This window comes from Orycteropus afer, unplaced genomic scaffold (genome assembly GCF_000298275.1).
Source record: "Orycteropus afer afer isolate SDZICR_OR568_19922 unplaced genomic scaffold, OryAfe1.0 scaffold00079, whole genome shotgun sequence".
Classification (NCBI taxonomy): Eukaryota; Metazoa; Chordata; class Mammalia; order Tubulidentata; family Orycteropodidae; genus Orycteropus; species Orycteropus afer.
The window spans coordinates 7,482,030-7,493,083 of NW_006921666.1; the positions used below are offsets into that span (position 1 = coordinate 7,482,030).

At 42.8% G+C, this 11,054-nt stretch overlaps 1 protein-coding gene across 1 annotated transcript in view; it reads left to right on the forward strand.

Annotated features, from left to right (window-relative positions):
* The window catches only part of AREL1 (apoptosis resistant E3 ubiquitin protein ligase 1), a 27,161-nt gene extending 16,782 nt beyond the window's left edge, over nt 1-10,379 (forward strand). The window contains exons 8-18 of the mRNA XM_007941367.2: nt 803-944; nt 1,075-1,196; nt 2,149-2,224; nt 3,060-3,169; nt 3,865-4,044; nt 4,197-4,322; nt 6,821-6,950; nt 7,022-7,080; nt 9,509-9,598; nt 9,998-10,173; nt 10,277-10,379. Of these exons, the coding sequence (XP_007939558.1) occupies nt 803-944; nt 1,075-1,196; nt 2,149-2,224; nt 3,060-3,169; nt 3,865-4,044; nt 4,197-4,322; nt 6,821-6,950; nt 7,022-7,080; nt 9,509-9,598; nt 9,998-10,173; nt 10,277-10,379 (1,314 nt within the window). The remainder of the gene's footprint in view (nt 1-802; nt 945-1,074; nt 1,197-2,148; nt 2,225-3,059; nt 3,170-3,864; nt 4,045-4,196; nt 4,323-6,820; nt 6,951-7,021; nt 7,081-9,508; nt 9,599-9,997; nt 10,174-10,276) is intronic.
* The last annotated feature ends 675 nt before the right edge of the window (nt 10,380-11,054 follow it).

Below are 11,054 nucleotides of genomic sequence, written 5' to 3' on the forward strand. Positions count from 1 at the left end.
TAGTCCAGCTTCTTAGATTATTTGCTCAGCATGTCGATTGACTAAGTATATAAGTTATTGGAGAGAGAGTTGAAACTCTGCCCAGAGCTTGGTCTCCTAGTGTGCTGAAGCTAACACTTAGAATCAACATTCTCATTTAACAAAAACAGGTTTTTTTTTAAACTTTTCTTGGCTTTTGGGATCTAAAATTTTGCTCAAGGCTTGGTTATGTCTGTTAAAAACAAAATTTCCACAATATTAAGTATGTGTATGAACTCATAAACTTTGTTTTACAGTCCTCATTGGCTAGCTAAGGCTTCCTTTTTCAAGAGAGTTAGTTGACTGACTTGGATTTCAGCTCCTGGGAGAGCTAGGCATTTACATGGAATGGAGACTTAGTTTTCAGATTGCTACTGTAGGTCTAAACATAATCGACTCCATTTTGGGACTAGTTTAGTCAGATTATCAATTATTAGTTTATAAAAATCACTTTGCTCCAGCCATTGTCCAACCTCTTCAGGTAGTGATTTTTTGCTGTCTTAGGTCCCCTTAATACTTTCATTCTTCTTACATTTCATGTTGGAAGGTCTGTGGAGTTGTCTCTGATCCTTACTAAAGGTGGTTTCTGCCACCCAGCTGATTGAAACTAGCATGAATTGTAGAGCACTGAGGTGAAAAGCAGGGCATGTGTTCCTGGTAGATACTGGCTTGGAGAAAACAGGCCGAACTTGTTTTTGTTGGTTGTTCTAGAAGGCTAGGGTTGTGGAGGGTTTTTGTTGGAGTTGAGTATTTTATAGATGAATTCCTTTTTTTTCTTTGCTAGTTTTCATACCTTGGCCCTGACCCTGTCCATAAGCTCCTCACACTGGTGGTGGATGATGGCATCCAACCTCCTGTGGAGCTCAGCTGTAAGGAGAGGAACATTCTAGCAGCCACTTTCATTCGCTCCCTCCATAAGAACATAGGTAAGCTTGGGCAGGGATTGTGGTATGGGGGCACCAATCCCAGCTACCTGGGGTGCATGAGGCCTAGAAGTGGGACCCACTGAAGTCTTATAACAAGGCTGTAACTATGATGGCTCTTTCTGTTCCTCAGGAGGCTCTGAGACCTTTCAGGATAAGGTGAACTTTTTCCAGAGAGAGCTTCGGCAGGCACATATGAAAAGACCACATTCTAAAGTCACCCTGAAGGTCAGCAGACACACCTTGTTGGAATCGGTGGGTAAAGTTCTTCTTTGTCAGCAGATACCAAAGTTTTCCAGCCAAGGATTTCTTTAGTCTTTTAGTATATTTTGCAGGTTATCTTTTCTTACACCCTAAATTTCTCTCTTTAAATATATCTGTAAAAGATATCCCTCTATTTGTTTGATTATCTTAGTTCAGGGCAGATTTGTTGGAGGTCTGTGACTGGGGGGTGAGACTAGTTGGCACAGTGGCTTCAGACATCTGCACTAAACTCTAGTTCCTGAGAAATCTCATGGAACGCCCATGTAGGGCAGGTGTAAGTAGTTGTTACAGAAGAAAGTTCTTGTTATTGAATCTCTGGAACAGCAGAGCTATTAGTGAGTTAAAAGGGAATAATCTTTGTTGTCACTGTGGTGTGACGGAGGAGGAACACCTGATGTGTGTCTGTCTCCACCGCACAGACACTGGCACAAGCCATGCATTTCCCAAACATGAGAAGGCTTGGTCCCTGTCCAGAATGGGTTTGTGATGTTTGGCTCTGGTAGGTGTGCCTGGAAACCCCTTTCTCAGAGTAGCATGGCTTGCTGGGTGAACTTAGCCTTCCAGATGAAGTTGTCTGGTGGACAGACTGTACTTTACTGAAAACCAGGGCTCCTGGTTCTCTTGATGACAGCTTACTGACTAGAGCAATTTTAATGAGTTTTCTCATTACTCAAATGGGGATTGTTAAAAAAAAAAAAAAAAACCTTTCAACTTTAAAGTGATGGTTTAAAGAGGAATTATTTTTTTAAACCTTCTCTGTCTATTGAAGATAAGTGCATTATAAATCTAAAATCATATTGTGCAGGCTTATATCTGATTACAGTATCTCATCTGAGTACAGTGGCTGGTTCAAGGGACACAGCACTGCTCCTCTGTTTTTGTCTTTGACAACACGGATACCAGCCAGTGTTCTGACAGTTCCCTTCTGTTCACTGCTTTCCAGTCTCTGAAAGCCACTCGAAATTTCTCCATCTCAGATTGGAGCAAGAGCTTTGAAGTGGTTTTCCAAGATGAAGAAGGTCAGTTTTGAAATTTCATGCTCATCTTTTTGAACTCTCCTTTCACTTTGACCCTCTCTCCCTTAAACCAAACCAAAACAAAAAAAACCTCTCTTTTTCCCAGGGAAAAGGAAACCATGAGTCAAGAGAAACAGGGTGGTGGTTACCAGCCAGATGGCTTGGTAGCACTTGTAGCATACAGACATGCAGGGACTTAGGGGTCAAACCAAAAGAGCAGAGTGGCCATTTCCTGGGAGCTCTGTTCTGTGTTTCCACCTGGGAGTGGGGGCGGGGTGGAGCACAGTTTAGGGGTCAGAATACCTGTATCATTCTGTAATTCTACAGAAAGGGTGGGACTTCAAAAAAAAATCCACATTTTAACCCCCTAAATCTGTTGCCCTGAGAGGATTTTTGAGCTTTATCCCCTGCACTCGTCTTCAAACTAAACAGCAGTTTAGCTGAGTTAGCAAAGAATGTTTGCCTTGAGTGTTGCATCCTTTTAAAGAATTATCTATGTCAGATCAAACTGATGCCCGTTACTGCAGCGCAGATGAGAAGTTTCTGGGGCAGGGAGTCTAAATGACTGGAGGTGAAACAGTGAGGAGGGAGAATGAGAATGGCCACACAACGTGAAGGGCATAACCAGCGTCACTGAGCTGTACAGGGCAAAATGGGTGAATGGATGGATGATCTACTGGGCGTACTTTCACCAAAAACAAATTTGGAAAAAAAAATCCACATTTTACTGGGATGGGGAAATAGCAAGGTGATGGGACGGGGGAAATGCGGAGAGTGTAAAATGGTGGATGAGCGGAGGTAGACCAGTGTCACTTTCTAGCTTTATTGTGCTTCTCAGCTCTGGACTGGGGAGGGCCTCGCCGAGAGTGGTTTGAGCTGATCTGCAAGGCACTGTTTGATACCACCAGTGAGCTCTTCACTCGATTCAGTGACAACAACCAAGCCTTAGTAAGTCTGACTTCCCTGCTGGTGGGTGGAAAATCAGGATTACGTTATAGTGGATAGAATGACAAGGGTTTGAAGTTACGATGGTTTCCGGAGAGTCTGACGAACCTGTGTCCTGTTCTTAATTCTGATACATAGAATGTGTGACTTTATCAGGTTGTCTGCCTTCTCTTTGCCTTTGTTATTTCATTTGTCAAGAAGAGGAAATAGAGATGAATATTTTTTGACTGAAAAATAGTATAATACAAAGGATATCCTACTAATTACTATTTTAATATTAATTATGCCACTTTCTCAAAACATACTTGAAACAGTTATTTTCTATTCTAGATCATTGAGTAGAAGTGTCAGGAGTAGAGAGTAGGCTTTGGCTGAGAGAAGCTCTGGTTTAGAGGAAAGGCATTGGGTCATCCACTGATTAGTATTCATACCCAGTTAGAGACCACATATAACTGTCTGGCTCTAAAAACTGAATATAAGATTCTTCAACTTATTATAAGTCCATCTTTGCCCTTTATCCTCCCATCACTTTGAATTACTCAGTGGTGCCTACCAGAAGACTCATGCCACTTGGATGGGCTTTTTGATCTTCACACTGACATTTTTATTCTTAATGAACTGGGGAAGAAAAGCCATTCCACGATTAGGCCTAAAGAAAAATGGCCCAAGGCCTTTCAGTAAAACTCTTTGTTTGACAGGTGCACCCCAACCCTAATCGCCCTGCTCATCTGCGGCTGAAGATGTATGAGTTTGCAGGGCGACTGGTGGGCAAGTGCCTCTATGAGTCCTCTCTAGGAGGAGCCTACAAGCAATTGGTCCGAGCTCGCTTCACCCGATCTTTCCTGGCCCAAATCATAGGACTGCGAATGCATTACAAGGTAATGTCTTAGGTGTGTGTTTTCTGCTAAGACCTCTGTCATGAGCGCTGGAATCTGTCCACCTTGAGTTTATTATTCTTAAGGTTGAAAGAGCAAACTCTGCTTCTAGGCAAAAGTATTTATATTGTGTTCTTGTCTTTTTATCACCTCAGTACTTTGAAACAGATGACCCAGAATTCTACAAATCTAAAGTTTGTTTCATCCTCAACAATGACATGAGTGAGATGGAGCTGGTCTTTGCAGAGGAAAAATATAACAAATCAGGTCAATTGGATAAGGTGAGAAAGTGGACCAGAGTTTGTGGGCCTTCTGTTCCCAGTGTCCTCAAGGGCAGTGCTGTCTAATAGAACTTTCTGCAGTGGTAGACATGTTCTGTATTTGTGCTGTCTGTTGAACACTTGAAATGTGGCTAGTGTGACCAAACAACTGAATTTTTTCATTTTATTTAATTTTAATTTAAATAACCTTATGTGGCTAGTAGGAGCTCTGGTGGCGCAGTGCCTAAGGCATGTGACTGCTAACCAGAAGGCTGGCGGTTCAAACCCACCAGCCACTCCTCGGAAAGAAGATGGGGCAATCTACTTCTGTAGTGATACTGCCTCAGAAACTTAAGGAGGGGTCGCTATGAGTCGAATCTGACTCGACGACAGTGAGTTTAGTTCAGTTAATTTTTTTTTTATGTGGCTAGTGGCTGCCATAGGAGCTCTGGTAGCATAGTGCCTAAGGCACTTGACTACTAACCAGAAGGCTAGTGGTTCAAACTTACCGCTACTCCTCAGAAGGAAGGTTGGGCAATCTACTTCCATAGTGACACTGCCTCAGAAACCCAAGGAGGGTTCATTATGAGTTGGAGCTGACTCAACGGCACATAACAACAACAAGTGGCTGCCATATTGGACAGTGCAGCTATAAGCACTGCACTTTATGATCTTGGTCCATTTGAGTGGAGCGGGTGGCACAGGTGCCCATCTATACCACCTGTTCTTACCTTCCAGTAGGAAAAGAGCTTAGTGTACAAGCAGATTTGGAAGGAGTGGCAGTGTCTTTATCACCATTAGCAGTGAGGATGTTGATAACTCCTATTTAAATATAATGCCTATATATCTTAAAACCTGTTACAACAAAGTTACTGGCCAAAAGTATTGCTAATGCAAACAAGTCTGTTACATTTTGGGGTTCAGCAATATGAAATGGTAGTGATGTTGCTATAGTTGCAGTAACAGATCATTAAAATAGCAATGACTAAAAAATTGTGACCAACTCAAAGCATCAGTGATAACCACTGTACTGATTATCAGATCTCTTCCCAGAAGATGGTGGGAATTCAGCTGTCTGCCTCTGCACATATGTGGTTAGAGTCTGTCTTTCTGACCCAGCAAGGCAGTTAGAGTCAATAATATTGAATTAGGGTCCTTAGGCAGATTTTAATTTAAGAATACAAAGTCTTAGCAATGTACTTCTAAGGCTACTAGATAGGAATGCACACTTACATAAATTAAGTGTCCAGAATCATGTGAAATAATAGAAAAATAAAACAAAATAGGATTATATATGTTTGGATCTATTGAGAATCCCTTCTCTGGCGTAGTTACAGAGTTCTCTTCACCTTGTTGTCCTTGTTGTTGTTATGCACCATTAACTTGTCTCTGGTTCATAGTGACCCCTCCTTGGGTTTCTGAGGTGGTATCACTACTAAAGTAGATCGCCCAATCTTCCTCCAAGGAGTGGCTGGTAGGTTTGAACCGCCAGCCTTCTGATTAGCAGTCAAGTGCCTTAGGCACTTTGTCCTAGGGACCTTAAAATCAGAGCTTGTCACTGAATAGATACCTTTATTCACCTGTGGAGGCAACCTTGGTCACTGTACACAGACTGTCTCAGGGTAGCGGTGGTGGTTTTAAACTATGCTTTAGGGTTTTCTCAAAGTTGCTAAGAAGTTATTTAATGCGAGATGACAGTTAACTTCTATTTAAGAATTGTACAGTACAGCTTTTTATTTACACACAGGAAAATTGGAAGTCCAAATGGCTGAGTAACCCGAGTTTTGTCCTAGTTAGCATCAGGTGTAGATTAGAATCCAGGATTTCAGAAGTTTAAGCCATGATTTTTCCCACTGACTCACAATGGAAATAAAAGAATGTTAGGGAACAACTGTTCCCAGCATAGAGTTTTTGAGACAGAAAAAGACTTCTTGACTCTTGTCTGGCTTTATTTACTCCCGGTTGGCTGAGGGGTTTAAGAGATAAAGTCCCACCCACTGTCATCAAGTTAATTCCTACTCAGAGGCCCTTCAGAACAGAGTAGAACTGCCCCATAGGGTTTCCAAGGCTGTAAATCTTTATGGAAGCAGGCTGCCTCATCTTTCTCCCATGGAATGGCTGGTGGGTTCATACCCTTGCTTTTTGGTTAGCAGCTGAATGCCTTAAGCACTGCACCACCAGAGCTCCTTAGAGATGAGGTTAATAGTGGTTTAATTGTGACTCATAGAGAAATTAAAATATCTTCTTGTTTTATCACTGCTACTTGGTCAGATCAGAGAAGAACTCACTCAGATACACAGTGGAGAAACAGAAAGTAGTAGAATAGACCAAGAGTAGTAGGAACCTTGAAGCTTAGTAAATAAATAAAACCAAATATGTTGAGAAGCTGAATAAACATCAGGAACTTGTGGTTGACACTGCGGTGGAGTTCAGTAATGCTGTGAACGTCCTGGGCAGGTATCACCTTGAAAACTCCCATCCACAGCCTCCCCCTCTCTGTGTTTTGCCTCCTATTTCAGGTTGTGGAACTCATGACAGGTGGAGCTCAAATCCCAGTCACCAATGCAAATAAAATCTTCTACTTAAATTTGTTGGCCCAGTATCGGCTGGCCAGTCAAGTGAAAGAGGAGGTAGAACACTTTCTGAAAGGTAGGATCCTGTCCATTTTTAGCTGACATCCGTGGTGTGGACATGGCTTTAACGTGGCTACTTTGTTTTAGGCCTGAATGAGTTGGTCCCTGAAAACCTTTTGGCTATTTTTGATGAGAATGAGCTTGAGGTAAGTTCTTAACAATTACGAACTCCTGTTCTTGACTCAGTGTTTTTATGTGCCCAGAGGGAACCTGCTTGTTGTATCTTCTGTTCTGAGATGAGGTGGGAAAGCCCTTTATGCAGGGGTTGGTTTCACTTTGGTCGCTCTTCCATTCATTGACCCTTTCTTCAGCTTTTTAAAAATGAGAATCTGAAAATTAAAAACCAGCACATAACCACTTATGACTAATTTATTCATAATATGAATTCATAAAGTGAATTATATAATACTAATTACTGTTTGTAAAAACTAATAGTAATATTCATTTATTCATCAAATATTACTGATAATGGTTGAGTCGTAAAGAATTTTGGTATCATGTACAGTCTTCATAAAATCCTGATGACATTCAAAGTTGGTTTAAGGGAATGATGGAACTTACTTGTTTAGGAAATATTTCTTGGGTGCCTCCAGTGTGCCATGTTTGTTTGGGGCCTTTGGGAACCAAGGCAGAGTCCCTACCCTCATGGAGCTACATTCGAATGCAGGACCACGACATTGTATAGTTAGTATGTTCTTATTTTAGATCCTGTAAGAAGAAAAAATGGCTATACTATGGTAAATACCAGTCTATAATTAGAATTAAAGTCCATGTCATGTGTGGGCAAAAAAGAAATCAGTGTATCTTTGCTTGCTACTGTTCATAGGTGTTACATACAATGCAGGTGATTAGTTTTAATTTCCATAGCATTTATGAGGAATGGGTTTCTGTGAACTCTTTCCTGTGGAGAGGTGGTTCTTTTAAAAAAAATTTTTTTTAGAAGTTTCTTATGCTCTTGCACACTTTATATTCTTACTCACAGAACTGGTTTAGAGACAAGAATCAAAGTTTTATGCAATTTTCATCACATGTTGTACCTTCTGATAGGAAATACAGATTCTCCAAACCTTTGCCTTTATAAACTTTCTGATACGTCATCTAGTGCTGTTATTGTGGGGGCTGAGGGAAAGCTACTGATGTTGTTTTAACATACAGCAAAGCATTTCTAACAGTTTTTAAAAGTGAGTAGAATGGAAGGACACAGTGTCTTACAGTTGTTCCACATCCTGCTCTTAGTCACTCATGAGCTTATTAGCAAGTTCTTTTTTTTTTTTTTTTTTAATTAGGATTTGGGTGAAGATTTACAGAGTAAATTCACTTTTCATACAGCAGTTCACATATACTTTGTCTCATGACATTGACCAAAATTTACAACGCAGCAGCTCCCCTCCCACTTCCTCCCCATAGTTACCTCCTCCCAGTGTCCATCCCTTCATACTCTTCTGCACCCTGAGCTATCTCCCTGTGCATAAGCAGCCCTTCCTTCTCCCATGATTGTTCTCTCCAGGGCGTGTGTCTACTTGAGGTAAATGTTTAACTCACATGCCTGTACTTTGTTTGGCTGGAAACCACAGTTGTGGGTTCAATTCCAGACCTGAAGGGCAGCAGTCTCAGTGGTTACACCAGGCTCTATTGGACCAGCAAACCTGGTCCCCACCTTCTTCTTTTTTTTTTTTGCCTCCAAATGATTTTGAGTTTTGTACCACATTGTTTTCCCTCTTTATGCAGGATCTCCTACAACCCTTCCAAGTGAATGGCAGTGGTAGCTGGGCACCATCTAGTTCTTCTGGTCTCATAGTTGTATAGGTTAGCAAGTTCTTTTTGAAGGAGCCAAAACTCCTCAGGCTTGATTTGGGCTTTTCTTGTCTTTCATTAGGATCCATCATTCTTTACAGCTAATGGATGAGTCTGCACAGTCTGCTAAGTTGCATGCTGGGTCCTGAGCCAAATCAAGACGTCAACAAGATGCTTAGGGCTTGGGTGTCATTAGTATTCTCATTTTTGGGATCAAGTAGTGGCAGAGCTGAAGGAAAGGTACTAAATGTTCAATCCAGAAAAGGATGGATCCGTAGAAAAAGGAAAGGCCATTTGGCAAGTGGGGCCGGAGGTCTTCTTTAGTGGGAAGGGCACTGCCTTCTCTCCCTGGTATTCTCAGGCTTAGTCCAGAGCAGACTAGCAGGAAACACTTCATTCCTTTTTTGTCCTTTGTTTCAGTGAAAAATAATCCACAGAGGTGATTCTTAATCAAGGGTGCTCATCAGAAACATCTGGGGAACTTTTTCAAAATAGGCCTGCTCACACTCTAGAGATTCAGATTCAACAGGACTGGGCTAGGGTTGGCACCTAGGTAGCTTTCAAAAGTTAGGTGAGTTTCCCCTACATTGGATAGGAACCACTGGCTTATTATAATCGACTTTCTTAAAACATTACTGCGACATTATAACCTCACTTTATATCTTTTTCTTAACATTTTTCTTTGTTCCACATTTTGCATATTAATATAGGTAATTTTGACCTTACATTGGGTCTTTGTCCCTCTGACTGTCCTAATAACACCTGACTGCCTTTCTCCAGCTGCTGATGTGTGGGACTGGAGACATCAGTGTGTCTGACTTCAAAGCCCACGCAGTGGTGGTTGGTGGTTCATGGCATTTCAGAGAGAAGGTAAGTGGGCCAAACTTCTTTCAGTTGGCTTTGTGTACCATGTTACAAAACAAAAGTTTTGAAGAAAAAAGTAGGAATCAAGAGAAGTGGACGTATTGATGGACAGCATATTGACTGGAGAAAATGCTAGAGACAAGCGGTTGTATATACAGCATGGAGGTGCGCCCTAAGGGCTACTGTGCTGACTGCAACAGGAACAGTAAGTTGGAAATGCAAAGTAGAGCCATGTAATCAGCAACTACCTTCTAACAGGGCAGCAGTGTCAATTCCTGAAGAGTCCGTCAACTCTGAGCATTCCTACCTATGTCCTCAGAGCTGCCCCTGGGGCACACCCCCATTCAGGGGTCAGATCCCGGGCTGCATACTGTATCGATCCCAGCCTTGTGCTCTCCTTGCCAGGTCATGAGGTGGTTTTGGACCGTGGTTTCCAGTTTGACCCAGGAGGAGTTGGCTCGGCTGCTTCAGTTCACAACAGGCTCTTCTCAGTTACCACCTGGAGGCTTTGCTGCCCTCTGCCCCTCATTCCAGATTATTGCTGCTCCGACCCATAGCACGCTCCCTACCGCACACACGTGGTAGGTAGCTGAGCACTCAGTGTGTGCTCTTGGGGGTGATTTTTCCAGCCCTTGCCAGTGTTCTGGTGGAATGCGTGAATCCCTTCTCTCCTTGCCCTTGCAGTTTTAACCAGCTGTGCCTCCCTACGTATGACTCGTATGAAGAGGTGCACAGGATGCTGCAGCTGGCCATCAGCGAGGGCTGTGAGGGCTTTGGCATGCTCTGAGCGCTCTTCTGTCGTCCACTCTGCTCTGTGCTCACTGGGCATGTGGGTGCACGTTAGACGCCATAACCTCTGCCCCTGACACTCACATAATCCTCAGCCAGAAGATGCCGCATGTTCCCCTGTGTCTGGAGGATTTTGTCATCATCAAGCCTTGTCCTTACCTCCCTCCATCTCTGCTCATATCCACCACAGACGGTTTTGGCCGTGGTATGTAGTCTGGGCTGTCTGTCCGTTCCTGAGAAGAGGACCATGCTGCTGTAGTTTCATTTGGCTCCTCAAAGAGCTCAGTTGGTGGAGCCGCCTCAGTAGCCGGGGGAGACTGCACAAGGGCTCCGCTCTGTTGGAAATGTGGCATGCAGAAAGCCTGACGTCCACGCTTGCCCCAGCTCCCTCTGCTAATGCTCTCTGGAGGTACCTGCTCATTGCTGACCTGACTAGTGCGTGAGTCCTCCTCTGTGGGGAGGGTGTTTGTTTCTTCTCATTAGGAGCTAGGAGAAGCACAGAGAGGAAGTGCAATCTTTTCTTTTGTCCCTTTTACACAAGGGCAAGCACAGGCCATGACACTGGACTACCTCTAACAGGGACCAATAGCATATAAGGATCTTTTTTTTTTTTTTTTTTAAATGGTATCAGAAACTGGAAAAGGAGCTTTCTGGAAATGATCAGTAATCTATA